Genomic DNA, 15,466 nt, shown 5'->3' with positions numbered 1-15,466 from the left:
CACATTCTAATAGTAGATGGAGATAAACAAAGCATTATTATGCCATGTGGTCAGTGCCAGGAGAGAGAATTATGAGAGCACAGAGGAGGCTGTTAACTCATCCCTGAAGGATAAAATAATGCTATTTGAATTTATATTTTGTACCAGTCGTATGAATAATATTAGATGCTATAACAAGCAATGCCCAAATCTCAGTGGCTTGATACAGTAAAGGTTCGTCACAGTCTGATGCAGGTCAGACGACTCGCCTGGCCATTTTCCTCTCAATGTTGATTCAGCGACCTAACCTTTTTCCTTCTTACTACCTATCCTTTTTCCTTCTTATGATACCATTGTTTTTACATGTAGCTTCCATGCACAAGAGCAAGGATGTGGGTGACTGTGTGCAAGTTTAATGGCCAGGCTTGGAAGTGACACTTGTTACCACTGCCCACATCCCATTTGATCCCAACCAAATATCAAAGTAGACGGGGAGATGTCTTCCATGGTCCAGGAAAAGGAAGTGGAACTGGTGAGCATCCACTTAGTTTCTGCCTTAAATATTAAGGTTGTGTCAGAGTTAGCCAGATAAAGAGATCATGTATTCCAGGCAGAGAAGACATTCATTGTGTGTAAACGTGGAGACAAAAGTCACAAGCATAGCGGTTTGAAGTACTCCAGGCAGTACTATAGGACTGTAGTGTAGAATATCAGACCAGAATTGGCAAGAGCTGAGACTAGACAGGGGCCAGATCACGCAGGACCTATGCAATTATATTAAGGAGTTTGGACTCTATCCTGTGAGCAACAGGGAATGGTAGAACAGTTTTAACTAGAGAATTTTATTTATTTATTTATTTTTGGCCGTGTTGCATGGCAGGTGGGATCCCAGTTCCCCAACCAGGGATCAAACCGGCGACCCTGCAGTGGAAGCACAGAGTCTTAACCACTGGACTGCCAGGGAAGTCCCAATTTGTTTGCATTTTATTTTTTTATTTATTTAAAAATTTTTCTAAAAAAATATTTATTTTCCTTAATTTCTCTTTCTGACCTTTCATTGTTAGTGTATAGGAATGCAAGACATTTCTGTGCATTAATTTTGTATCCTGAAACTTTACCAAATTCACTGAATAGCTCTAGTAGTTTTCTGGTGGCATCTTTAGGATTTTCTATGTATGGTATCATGTCATCTGCAAACAGTGACAGTTTTATTTTCTGTCTTCCAATTTGGATTCCTTTTATTTCTTTTTCTTCTCTGATTGCTGTGGCTAGGACTTCCAAAACTATGTTGAATATTAGTGGCGAGAGTGGGCAACCTTGTCTTGTTCCTGATCTTAGAGGAAATGCTTTCAGTTTTTCACCATTGAGAATGATGTTTGCTGTGGGTTTGTTGTATATGGCCTTTATTATGTTGAGGTAGGTTCCCTCTATGCCCACTTTCTGGAGAGTTTTTATCATAAATGGGTGTTGAATTTTGCCAAAAGCTTTTTCTGCATCTATTGAGATGATCATATGGTTTTTCTCCTTCAGTTTGTTAATATGGTGTATCACATTGATTGATTTGCGTATATTGAAGAATGCTTGCATCCCTGGGATAAATCCCACTTGATCACGGTGTATGATCCTTTTAATGTGTTGTTAGCTTCTGTTTGCTAGTATTTTGTTGAGGATTTTTGCATCTATATTCATGAGTGATATTGGCCTGTAATTATCTTTTTTTGTAGTAGCTTTGTCTGGTTTTGGTATCAGGGTGATGGTGGCCTTGTAGAATGAGTTTGGGAGTGTTCCTTCTTCTGCAAACTTTTGGAAGAGTTTGAGAAGGATGGGTGTTAGTTCTTCTCTAAATGTTTGATAGAATTCACCTGTGAAGACCTCTGGTCCTGGACTTTTGTTTGTTGGAAGATTTTTCACCATTGCAACAAAAAGAATAAAATACCTAGGAACAAACCTACCTAAGGAGGTAAAAGGCCTGTACTCAGAAAACTATAAGACACTGATGAAAGAAACCAAAGATGATACAAACAGATGGAGAGATATACCATGTGCTTGGATTGGAAGAATCAATATTGTGAAAATGACTCTACTACCCAAAGCAATCTACAGATTCAATGCAATCCGTATCAAATTACCAATGGAATTTTTTTACAGAACTAGAAAAAAAAAATCTTAAAATTTGTATGGAGACACAAAAGACCCCAAATAGACAAAGCACTCTTGAGAAAAAAAAAAAAACGGACCTGGAGGAATCAGACTCCCTGACTTCAGACTCTACTACACAGCTACAGTAATCAAGACAATATGATACTGACACAAAAACAGAGATATAGATCAATGGAACAGGATAGAAAGCCCAGAGATATACCCACGCACCTATGGTCAGCTAATCTCTGACAAAGGAGGCAATGATATACAATGGAGAACAGACAGTCTCTTCAATAAGTGGGGCTGGGAAAACTGGACAGCTACATGTAAAAGAATGAAATTAGAACACTCCCTAACACCATACACAAAAGTAAACTCAAAATGAATTAAAGACCTAAATGTAAGGCCAGACACTATAAAACTCTTAGAGGAAAACATAAGAAGAACACTCTTTGACATAAATCACAGCAAGATGTTTTTTGACCCACCTCCTAGAGTAATCAAAATAAAACCAAAAATAAACAAATGGGACCTAATGAAACTTAAAAGCTTTTGCACAGCAAAGGAAACTATAAACAAGACGAAAAGACAACCCTCAGAATGGGAGAAAATATTTGCAAACAAATCAATGGACAAATCTCCAAAATATATAAACAGCTCATGCAACTTAATATCAAGAAAACAAATGACCCAATCAAAAAATTGGCAGAAGACCTAAATAGACATTTCTCCAAAGAAGACATACAGCTGGCCAAGAGGCACATTAGAAACTGCTCAACGTTACTAATTATTAGATAAATGCAAATCAAAACTACAATGAGGTATCACCTTACACCAGTTAGAATGGGCATCATCAGAAAATCTACAAATAATAAATGCTGGAGAGGGTGTGTAGAAAAACAGAACCCTCTTGCACTGTTGGTGGGAATGTAAATTGATACAGCCACTATGGAGAACAGTATGGAGGTTCCTTAAAAAAGTAGAAATAGAATTACCATATGACCCAGAAATCCCACTACTGGGCATATGCCCAGAGAAAACCAAAATTCAATAAGTCACATGCACCCCAATGTTCATTGCAGCACTCTTTACAAAAGCCAGGTTATGGAAGCAACCTTAATGTTCATTGACTGAAGAATGGATAAACAAGATGTGTTATGTGTATACAGTGGAATATTACTCAACCATAAAAAGAAAATAAATTGGGTCATTTATAGAAGAGACGTGGATGGACCTAGAGACTGTCATACTGAGTGAAATAAGTCAGAAAGAGAAAAACAAACATCGTATATAACACATATATGTGGAATCTAGAAGAATGGTACAGATGAACCAGTTTGCAAGGCAGAAATAGAGACACAGATGTAGAGAACAAGTGTATGGACACCAATAGCAGAAAGTGGGGGAGGGGGGCATTAGGTTGGAGTGGGATTGACATATATACACTAATAGGTATAAAATAGATAACTAATAAGATCCTGCTGTATAGCACAGGGAACTCCACTGTACAGTAGAAACTAACACAACATTGTAAAACAACTATACCCCAATAAAAAAATTTTTTTTAATAAAAATATTTATTTGGCTGTGCCGGCTCTTTGTTGTGGCACGCAGGGTCTTTGTTGTGGCACGCAGGGTCTTTGTTGCAGTGTGCAGGATATTTAGCTGTGACATGCAGAATCTTTTAGTTGTAGTGTGTGGGATCTTTAGCTGCGACATGCAGGCTCTTAGTTGCAGTATGTGGGCTCTAGTTCCCTGCCCACGTATCAAACCTGGGCCCCCTGCATTGGGAGCATGGAGTCTTAACTGCTGGACCACCAGGGAAGTCCCTTGATTGCATTTTAAAAGGTTGCTTTGAAGCAGCAAAGAAACCAGGTCAGAAGCTATTGTAGTAGACTAAGAAAGAGATGGAAATCAAATCAGACATGGTCCCTATCCTCAAAGAGCTCATAGGCAGACAGACATACTTTTCAGCCAGATTACAGTAACAAGTATACAAGTATATCTATACAGTATTCAAGTATACTTATACAGTAACAAGTATTGACATCAAGGCCCAAGCAAGAAGCTGTTTGGAGAAGGAGGAATTTATTTTAACTGAGCATGAGAAGAAATCATAAAAAGTTTAAGAAAGCCATATCTCTTCTCTCTCATCCAACAGCAACTTTTAAAGATGGGGAAATTGAGGCACAGTGAAGAGCTGCTACTTATTCGTGGTCACAGATTATGTTTACATTAGAACCAGAGGTAGGAACTCTGCTCTGCCTTCCCTGCTCCATTCTAATGAACCAACATAAGTCCATAAAGCCAGTTTAGGCACAAAACATCATCAGGATGGTGAGGAAATTAGTATTTGTGGTCTTTGGCATTGCCAGCATAGTGCTGAATATGTGTAATGAAGAGGAAAAAGAACTAAGACTTCAAACTCAGACCCTATGCAGGCAAATTCCCTAGATCTTTTTCTACTCCAGGTAGACTTTAGACTCTCAGAGTGGGAGGGGATCTTAGAAACTAAATAGTCCTTTAACATTGTTTTGAAGATAGTAGCCAATGCAGTTAGATACAAAAAAGAAATTAGAAGCATAAAAACTGGAAAAGAGGAGATAAAATTGCTAAGTGTATGTTGTACGATTGCAAACCTGGAAAATACTGCCCCCTTTATTCACCTCAGTCATCCTCACCTCCTGGCTGTTCCTTGAACATGCCAAGTACATTTACTTCTCCTTCTACCGGGAAGACTATTAACCTGATATCCTCAAGACTAACTCTCCTACTCCATTCAAGTCTCTGTTTTTCCAGAACCTCTATTACTTTCTATTCTCTTACTATGCTTTATTTGGTTCCATGGCATTTATACCTCCTGACATCTAGTATTTTTATTAATTGGTTTATTTTCTTTCTCTTCCATAGAATGTAAACTCTTTGAGATCAAGTGCTTTCTGTTGTGTTCATTGCTATATCCTAGTGCCCAGAACACTCTGTGGTGCATATTCCCAGTGCCTAGAACACTATATGACATGTGGTAGGTACTCAGTGGTTATTTGTTGAATAAGTAAGCAAATGAAAACTCAAAAAAATAAAATGAGAAATTATTATAAGAACTAATAGAATTAGTGAGGTGTCTGGGTACATATTTAAACCATTGAAAATCAGAGCCTTTATATGTATAAAGAACTACCAGTTAGAAGATTTAATGGAAGATATCATGTTTACAACAACAACTAAAAATATAAACTGCCTTGGCATCAAAAAGAATGTTCAGGGTCTAAATGAAGAAAAAAAAAAAAAAAAGCTTTTACAACTTTCTGCTGTACCCAAAAGAAAATGGAATAAATGGAAAGTCAAAGCATATTCTTGGATCAGAAGCCTCAAAGTGATAAGAGTCTTGACAGGATTGGGGGAGCAAGGAAAATTAAAGAAGCTAATTACAAAGATTGTATAGAAAAATATGCAAGAAAATACAGGAAAATATATGGCGAAAGAAGCATAATGAGGTGATACTAGCCCTCCAAATATTAACATACATTATAAACTTAACATAATTAAAATTGTGTAGTACTGACACCTGAATAGACAAGTGATTAGAAGAGAATAGAAAGTCCAACAATCAACCCAAATATATACAAGAAAGTTATATGGTAAAGATGGCTTTTCAAGTCAGTGGGGAAAAGATGCACAATTTGATAAATGGTATGGGACAATAACGTTTAACCCTTACCTCACATCCTGCATCCATGTAAATCAAAATTGAAATGAAATTTTTAAATATAAGAAGTGAAACAATAGAAATAATAGAAGAACCAATGAAAGATTTCAACCCAGAAACCACAAAAGGCTGATAAATCTGTCTAAAAAGTTAGATTAAAAATTTCCACATGGAAAAAAAGTACTAGCAGATGTAAGGTCAAATGACAAACTGAGCAAAAATATTTTTATACTACACACAAAGGCTAATTTCTCTAGTATATAGTTTCTATAAATCAATAAGGAATAAAGCCCTGAAACCCAGTTTTTCAAATGGACAACGGAAATCAATAGGCAATTCATAGAAAAGAAAATGCTAATAGTTCCTAAATATGTGAAAAATAATAACCATATAATAAAAGATAATTATACTAAAAGAAATTCAGATTAAAACTAATCTTAGATATCAGTTTCACCACCCAATTGGAAAGTATCAAAGAGTTTGATCACATCCATGTTTGCAAGATAGTCATGAAACTGATGCTGTTATACTTTGCTAGGACTGTAAACTGGTCCTTCTAAGGAGGTCAGTTCATCAGTGTCGATCAGAATCACAAATGCACCTAGGACCCAGAAATTCTGCTTCTAGGAATTTATCCTACGTGTAACTGTATGTGTGTGAAATGGTATTTATAACAGAGTCAGCCACTAAGACTTTGTAACAGAAGGTTGGAAACAAATGTCTGTCAGTGGGGAACTGCCTAGTTTATATGCGACTGTTTAAAAAACTGAGGTAACCATGGACTGAGAAAGGATTCTCTCTAAGATATGTTGAGAGGAAAAAAAGTGGATCCAAAAATTGTGTTTTTATTTTTTATTGTGTTTTTATCCCATGCGGCTTGCAGGATCTTAGTTTCCCAAGCAGGGACTGCACCCAGGCCCTCAGCAGTGAAAAGCGCAGAGTCCTAACCACTGGCTCACCGGGGAATTCCCCAAATGACGCGTTTTTAGTGTGCTACCTTTTGTGTGCGTTGGGGCAAAGGGGGTAGGGGGAGGAATATCTACTTGTTGGTGTGTAAATGATCTCTGGAAGTTTGTATGAGAAACTGGTAATGTGAGATGCCTCTGGGGAGTGTGCCTGGGTGCCTGGAGGACAGGGGTAGAAGGGAGATTGTTCATTGTAAATTCTTTCATATCTTGTTGACTTTTGAACCAGGTAAATCAATCAATATAATTCACTTTACGGTTATTTAAAGTAAAATCACATTAGGTGCCAGGTGTCAGGATGGGGCAGTGGAAGCCACTCCAGGCTGGTTTTCGGAGGAGCCAGGTTCTAATTCTTATTCCTTCACTAACTTGCTGGCTGACCTTAAGCAGGAAACCTCCCCACTCTGAGCTGATCTGGGAAATGTCAGAGAAACTGGTTTCTAATAGCTCCCACATCCAGAGATATAAACGGCAGTTTTTCCTTACCCATTTCTTAAGTCATCTCTCTACCACCTCCTTTCCTCTGCAGCTTATCAAAAGCTCAGAGGAAAAGACAGACAATTGAAGAAAATAAAATTGCAAAGAGGACTTTTATAGGGCTCCTGTTGATTCACTGCATATTCCACCTCCAAAGCTGAAAATGATGAGTTTAATATCACCCAGCGCTCTGCATCTCGTATCTCTCAGAAGGCAGCTTACGCCACCCAGAGAACTGGGAGCTCAGCAAGACATGATCTTTCACTCCAAGTCTGAGGCAAATGAAATGACAGTCATGAGGCCCACATTCTAGAAGCAACATTGTTTTCATTTGGTCTTAACTTCGTTTGAAAGTGTCCCAAGGAGGGAGAATTCTTCCAAGCCTGGATTTTTCTTCTTTCCCAGGACTACATGCTAGAAAGCAGATGGAAAGGTGGCCAGGTCTTGCCATGACTGTTTCTAGTCTTACCCATTAATGGTGATACGTTCACTGTGTCAAGGGTCAGGAGACCTGGGTTTCAGTCCCAGTTATTCCCATGTTACTCTCAGAAAGGACAGATATATAGGAAGAGAAAGTCAGATTTGAGGGACATTGAAGTTCTAAGGGCCTGAAAATTCCCCCGTTCCTGGCAGTCGATTGCAGTGTCTGGAATGATCCCTCTGGGTGGTTTATTCATTCACTCTGCATCCGGCTACTGAGCATCCTTCACGGACAGGCACTGGGTGCTTTCCAGGCAATCCCCCTACCTTTGGGGAGCTCATAAATGAGAAGGTTAACAAATAACATTGCACCAAGCTAGGGAGTGCCTTAAATACATGTGAGCAGAGAGCAGAGAGAGACTAGTCACAGTTACCTTTATAGACAACAAGGTTATTTTTTCCCATACACTATGTATTATTGGGGGGTAGGTGTGGCATCATGAAGTGAGGTTAAATAAAAGAATTAACTAAGATGTCCTATGTAAAGCTCCCAGAATGGTGTCTGGTGTCATTAACTATGCAGTAAATGATAGTAATGATTATCGCTGAGTTGGATTCCCACTCTAACTCTCTAGGTTGGAATTACCTGCTAATGGTAGCGCTCTGAGACCCTGAAGGCGGATGGTGTTAAAAGTAAGGAGAGGGATTTCCCTGGTGGCGCAGTGGTTAAGAATCCGCCTGCCAGTGCAGGGGACACAGGTTCGAGCCCTGGTCCGGGAAGATCCCACATGCTGCAGAGCAACTAAGCCTGTGCTTCACAAATACTGAGCCTGCACTCAAGAGCCGCGAGCCACAACTACTGAGCCCGCGTGCCACAACTATTGAAGCCCTCACGCCTAGAGCCCGTGCTCCACAACAAGAGAAGCCACGGCAATGAGAAGTCCACGCACCGCAACGAAGAGTAGCCCCTGCTCACCGCAACTAGAGAAAGCCCGCACACAGCAACAAAGACCCAACACAGCCAAACATTTTAAAATAAAGAAATAAAAAAATAAATATATTAAAAAAATAAAAGTAAGGAGAACTTGATCCTTGCTATTCTCAACCCCTCCAATCACATTGCAGATAGTTGCTACATCTGAAGAGACATAGGGCTAGCTCACAAGGAAATGTGTGTGTGTGTGTGTGTGTGTGTGTGTGTGTGTGTGTGTGTGTAAGGCATACTCTGTGGCCCCGATGTCTCATTTGTTATCCTTTCTCTCAACAGAAAACAAGCCTGGAGTTTTATATTGACATCCATGCCCACTCCACCATGATGAATGGCTTCATGTATGGCAACATCTTTGAAGATGAGGTGCGGTTCCAGAGGCAGGCCGTCTTCCCCAAGCTCCTCTGCCAGAATGCCGAGGACTTCTCCTACGTGAGTGAAGAGTTCTCAGTCAGGCAGCCCCAGCTTCCCTCCCCAAACTGCCCCCTCCCTCCCATCACCACCCTGTCTTTCCCCTCACTCAATTCAGTTTGATTTAACATTTCACAGAACACCTACTCTGCTCTGGGTCTTGCGTGGGTGATAAAGATAGAGGTAAACAAGCTCTGCCTGTACCTGCAAGCAGCTCATCACCCATCAGGGAGGGAGACTCTCTGAAAAGACAGCGCTTGGTTTGTCCGAGGAGCTGACATTGGTTTCGTTGATCTGATTCCAGCGCTAACAAGAGAAGAAACTCACTGAGCATCTCCCAGCGCCAGACCCTGGCCCAGGGTCTGCTTTCACAGACCTTTGGCCTTCATTCTGTTAGAAGGAGCCTAACATGTCTGCTGATGGGGGTCATATGTCCACCATCCTCTTCCTCCATAGCCCCTTCTGGGCCCCAATTTCTTTGTCAGTAATTTGTGGGTGATAATTTTTTGCCTTGCCTGCCCCGTAAATTCCTGGGAGGACACATGCAATAATAGATATGAAAGTACTTTGCAGGCAGTAAAGATCTCAACAGACTCCAGAGACTGCTGTTACTACCCCCTTACATGCCAGGAAGGACTGGAGAGGCTGTGGACTGGTAGTTAGAATAATTTGCAGCAAAAAGGGATATTGAGAAATGGCAGGGAAGATAAGGAGGGGAATCAACCTGTGGTGGAAGCAGACTTGGGAAAGAGTTTCGCACAGTCTTCTTTGTTTTGATACAAAATATCTGAGGCCTGTTATCTCAGTGTGGCCAGAGGGGGAGAGGCCCACAAAGGGCATGGTGATGTTTGAAGTTGACGAGCTGAAAACATGCCTGCTCGCTGCTTCAGGCCTAGACATTAGTGGAGGGAGGATGAGTTTCTCCACGGGGTAAGATGCTTTGAATCCCAGAATCTTGGCATGCCCCACCAGGAAAGGAACTGGGAGACTATTTGGCCCAATCCAACACTTTATACCCAAGAGACACTTAAAGCCCAGAGAAGCTGGGTGTCTAGGGCAAGGTCCCTCAGCGTTCGAAGCAGGTAGAATGAGATGACTGCTCATTAGCAGCTTGGGGATAAAAACAGCCGTGCTTATGTCTGTGGCAATCTCTGGAGGATGGCCAACGCTTGTCTTTTTGAAACCACTCCAGTTTCAGAGCAGAGTGTGGTTTTCTGGAGGAGACCCTGGGAGACTGTGATTCTCCAGGAGGCTGGGCCACAGACTTCAGAGACCCTCACAGGGGTGAGGTTTCCAGGGTCTACAAAAAGGGTGTAGTCTAGGAGCTTTATTCCTGGCCTTGCCGGATGGAGTTCCTGCATTGCAGCCTCCTTAAGAGCTTAGGGCTTGGGTCAAGGTCATCTATCCTAGTCCAGCCTCTGTCTCCCCTCTTCTCTGATTCTCAGTACCCAACTCTAGAATGAGAGAGTTGGATTTCACTACATGAGCTTCAGCTTCAACAGTCCTTCCTGATCTGAGACTCTAATTTTCTGATTCTTTCCTTTACGTCAAAAGGCACACACTCATACATACACACAGCTCTCTTTCTTTCAGTGTCTCTATATCTGTCTTGTTTTTCTGTTTTCTTTCTCCCTCTTTCTCCCCACCCCCTTTTCCTTCTTCTCTTATATTCTGCTGAACAGGCATGCCTTCTCTTATTAAAACCAGGTTCTTCATTTACTGCGATTTCCATGGGTTAGCATAGAAAGCCCTTCTAACCACAAGTGAACTGACCCTCACAGCTCTGTAAAAGAGATGTGATTTTTACCACCGCTTTACAGATGAGGAAACTGAGGCTCAGACCAATAAGGCTAGTTGCCTAACATCTCACACACTTTTGAAGAGAGGACTTGAAATGCGGACCTGCTGGCTCTTTCCTCTCTATCCACTGTGATGGGGGTAGTAGACACCCAAGTAAAGAAGAGCCATGATCCCTGTGCTCTGGTGATGCTGAGCACAAGTTCAGCTGTCCCTAACGGAGGGGGAGCTTTGTGAAGGAGGGTTGGGGCGTCTGGAGTCACTTAGTCCTGGTCCAGGCCTGTGTCACTTACTATGAACTTCCATTACCTCACCTTAGAGGGGAAACATTACGTCACCCCTGTCAAGGGGGTGAAGCCTAAATGAGATACTATATGGGAAACAATATCATAAAGTTGAAAGCAGGGCCCAAATTTCAGTCTTGATTATCGTAATATCATCCTTATTCTCTGTCTACTTTTCCTTGCTCCCTCTGTCCCCATTCAGATTTCCACAAATCTTTGTTAAATGGCAGTTACCATGCCCTAAGAACTGCGCTAGGTGCTTTCATTTAATTGTTTGTCTATTTAATCCATCCTTACAATAATCTTGCAAAGTGGGAGTCACATACCACTTTTCAGATGAGGAAGCTGAGATCCAGAGGTGCTCGCTCAAGGTCCCATAGCCAGCAGGTGTCCAGCCCTGATTCTCTCCTCCTTTCTTTGTCTCTCACAGTCCAGCACGTCCTTTAACCGAGATGCCGTGAAAGCAGGAACTGGCCGTCGCTTCCTCGGTGGGCTGCTGGACCACACTTCGTATTGCTACACCCTCGAGGTTTCCTTCTACAGCTACATCATCGGTGGCACCACGGCCGCTGTGCCCTACACGGAGGAAGCCTGTATCCTTCGCAGGTCCCCCCAACCCCCCAGCCCTGGGCCAGCTCGCATCCAGCTGAAAGTACCCAAGTCCGCCAGGATTTACCAAGCAGGTCAGGAATTTGGTCTCCAACTCAGGTGAGGGCTGAGACTCTGGGGTGAGGATGGACATGACTGGTTCTGCTGGTGTCATCTCTGGATTGTCCTGTTTGCTCTCTGCCCTCCTAAAGGACACCCCCCTCCATCTGCCTGTGCTATGCCTCAAGTCTTCCTCGGGCGCTTGGACCCATGGCCTTCCCATACCTGTGTTGCTCCCCTCTCTCTCTCCCCTCTGTCCCCTCACAAAGGAGTGAGTCTTCCATCATCTGAAGTATGTAAGTACACAGGCCAGATGCTCATCCCGGGGCTGCTAAGGAAGACTTTGACAGTCTTGGCCCCTCCTTCTCATCCTGAACATGTCTCTCTCTCTCTCTTTCTCTTTTTTTTTTTTAATTTTTTATTGGAGTAGAGTTGATTTACATTAGTGTGCCAATCTCTGCTGTACAGCAAAGTGACTCAGTTATACACACACATACATTCTTTTTTTAATATTCCTTTTCATTATGGTTTATCCCAGGAGATTGGATAGAGTTCCCCATGCTCTACAGTAGGACCTTGTTGTTTATCCATTCAAAATGTAATAGTTCACGTCTATTAACCCCAAACTCCCAGTCCATCCCTCTCCTTCCCCCACTCCCTCTTATCAACTATACGTCTGGTCTATAGACCAGACATCCATCTCTCTGTGCTTATGCCCCCGCCCTTTGTCTTCCCTCTGTGCACACTTTCCCTTTCGCTTGTCTGTACCCGCCTTGTCCCCTCTACTTTTATTTATTTATTTATTTATTTATTTATTTATTTATTTATTTATTTATTTTTGGCTGCGTTAGGTCTTCGTTGCTGTGCGCGGGCTTTCTCTAGTTGCGGCGAGCGGGGACTACTCTTCGCAGCGGTGAGCAGGCTTCTCATTGCGGTGGCTTTTCTTTGCTGCGGAGCATGGGCTCTAGGTGCGTGGGTTTTCATAGTTGTGGCACGCAGGCTCAGTAGTTGTGGCTCACGGGCTCTAGAGCACAGGTTCAGTAGTTGCAGCGCATGGGCTTAGTTGCTCTGCGGCATGTGGGATCTTCCCGGACCAGGGCTCGAAACCGTGTGTCCTGCATTGGCAGGAGGATTCTTAACCACTGTGCCACCAGGGAAGTCCCCATCCCCCTCTCCTTCTGTCTGTCCCTCCAACTCTCGCCTTGTGTTTTTCTCTCCTTACTTCATGTGATGTGTTCCTCCCTCTCCTCCTCCATCTTCTCTCCTTTCCCCACCGTCCTTTCCTCTCTGTCTCCCCTTAGCCTCCCTCCATCTTCCCTGCCTTCCTGCTCGTCCTCTGTGCATCTGTCTCTCTGCCTTTGCATTTCCTTTGCCAACTCGCTTTTCCTCTTGACTTCCTCATAAAATGTCCCCGAAAACCCCCAAGCCTGTCATGATGAAACTAGAGGCCGCTTTCTAGCTTGCTTGATTTTTTTAGGGATTATTTAGTAATTCTAGTTTCCTGAGTATTGATTTTCATTTCAAGGTCAGTACATAAGGGTTGTGACAGATTGTGACAGTTTCTGCTTTTCTTTACTTTTTGTTTTTGGACTGACCCATTTCTCCTTTCTGAACACTTAGCTTTCTCAGAGAAAGAATTATAGTTGATGGAAAAGAAAGGGAAAGGATAATATTAACTCTCTATATACAAACTCTCTCTCCCCAGAAGTGGAAGTGCTCCTTTCAGCCTTGATTGAACCCTTGGGGAGTGTTTGTGGAGTTCTTACCACACTCTGTGCAGGAAAACTTCCTTTCTGGTCGAGACATGACTTAGCACTAGTCCACCCTCGTGGTTGCACGAGGGTTGCACCCTCGTGGCTCTGGAGGGTCCAGTAACCTAGCTGGGGACATGGGGGCAGGGTGATGGCCTCAGAGGGAGGGACGTGCAGTAGGCAGACGAGGTGTTAGACCAGTGTTCCAGATCCAGTACCTCACTGGAGAGACTGTGGTAAGAACTGAGGGAGAGTCCCCCCGCCGCCCAGTCACCAAGACCGGGACAGTCACCTTGAAGTCTGCTTTAGTAACTACCTGGCTCACCGGTCAATGGAGTAGGCTCTGCTCTGCAGCAGAGGACCCTTGGTTTCCAAAGTCCTGGCCATCTCTATGTGCCACACTGCCCCCATACACACACACACACACACACACACACACGATGGTGTGCGGCCCATTGCTTCCCCAGGATCCGCTAACTCCTGTGCTCCACGCATACGCACATTCTGTGCTGCCCCTGCCTAGCTTGCCCCTGATGTGGTGGCAAAGGGGACAGAGGGAGTTGTCTGAAAGAAGAGTCTGAGCATGCGCACCAAAGGTATCCCACATGTGAGCCTTATCTCAGTGAGATAAGGGTCCCGCCAGGTGTGGCCTGCACTTAGTTTGTGGCTGATTTCTGATGTCCGGTTTGATGGGTTCTCCTACCCTATCTCAGCACCTCCAACATGCTTTTGTGTTAGAAGCAAATGTTTCTCTCAGTGGAAGGCCCCTCCCTTGACCCAGGCCCAGGGTTTCCTCCCCTCAACACCCAATCCTCATTCATCAAAAGTAAGTACACCATTAGCACATGCCAGGTATGCTACTAGGCACTGGGGTAAAATATTGTCCAAGAAGCCATGGTCCCTGACTCACAGAGCTTTTGGTCTATCTGAGGAGCCGGAAAAGGAAAGAGGCAGTTATAATCTGTGGGGTAAGTTCTGTGGTGGAGGAATTCCAGAGAGCCATGGGAAATGTTCATTTAAATATATATATTGAGTGTCTGCCATAAGCCAGGTGAAGCTCTAGGCACAGGGGATGTGTAGCAGGGAACATACTGAAGACAAAAATGTCTGCATATGGGGATAGGAGGAGACTCAAACACAGTTTCGGGAAGTCAGGGAAGGCTTCCCGGCGGAAGAGACATCTAAGCTGAGTTTTTAAGACTGAGTAGAAATTAGGCAGATTGCTTGGGGTGGGTCGTTGTAGGAAGGGCATTGCAGACAGAAAGGGGAGGAAGGAAGGTGGACTGTTGGAGCTGTAAGGGGTCGGGTATGGCTGAAGGACTTCAGATGCAGGAGATGAGACCAAAATGGCAGCCTGTTAGGAATTTAAATGGTAAGGACTGTGAAGAGCAGTAGAAGGGCTTTAAAGAGCAGTGGGAAGCCCCTCTGGCTGCAGTGGGAAGGTTAGATTGGAGGGGCCAAGGCTGTAGACAGAGACACACCAGGAGGCCGTTATGACAATCCAGGTGGGAAATGACTCAAGCCTAGACTCGGGTGGTGCTGTGGAATATTTAGAATGTGGCACTGAGAAGACTTGGGAAGTTATTGGTTGGGGATGTCGGTGGGGACCAGAAGCCAGCGTTTGGAAGGGGTTAAGGGTGATGGGTAGCGAGGCTGTGCAGGAGCTGAACAGGCCGCGGTGCTGTTGGGTCACCCCATCTTATCTGTCATCTAGGGGACAAGAAGAGGGATCTGGAGTTTCTCCAGAGAAGTGCAGGCCAGTTCAACACACATGAGTGTGATTTAACCTGGTTCTTGTTTGAAATGCATTTAAAAAAAAAAAAAAAAAACAGAGGGAGACTTCAGGCAGACAGATTGTGATCTTTGTTGGCTGCTGGCTCTGTGTCCCAATCAGAAAA

General features: G+C 43.3%; 1 protein-coding gene across 2 annotated transcripts in view; it reads left to right on the top strand.

The window, feature by feature from the left end:
* AGBL4 (AGBL carboxypeptidase 4) overlaps positions 1-15,466 on the top strand; it is a 1,401,741-nt gene that overhangs the window by 1,320,678 nt on the left and 65,597 nt on the right. For both annotated transcript variants that reach the window (XM_067726072.1, XM_067726070.1), the window contains exons 10-11: positions 8,957-9,109; positions 11,600-11,762. In XM_067726072.1, coding sequence (XP_067582173.1) covers positions 8,957-9,109; positions 11,600-11,762 — 316 coding nt within the window. The remainder of the gene's footprint in view (positions 1-8,956; positions 9,110-11,599; positions 11,763-15,466) is intronic.

The sequence above is a fragment of the Pseudorca crassidens genome, chromosome 2 (genome assembly GCF_039906515.1).
Source record: "Pseudorca crassidens isolate mPseCra1 chromosome 2, mPseCra1.hap1, whole genome shotgun sequence".
NCBI classification, from domain to species: Eukaryota; Metazoa; Chordata; class Mammalia; order Artiodactyla; family Delphinidae; genus Pseudorca; species Pseudorca crassidens.
The sequence above is the reverse complement of the archived record's forward strand: the minus strand, read 5'-3'. Positions and strand labels throughout refer to the sequence as shown.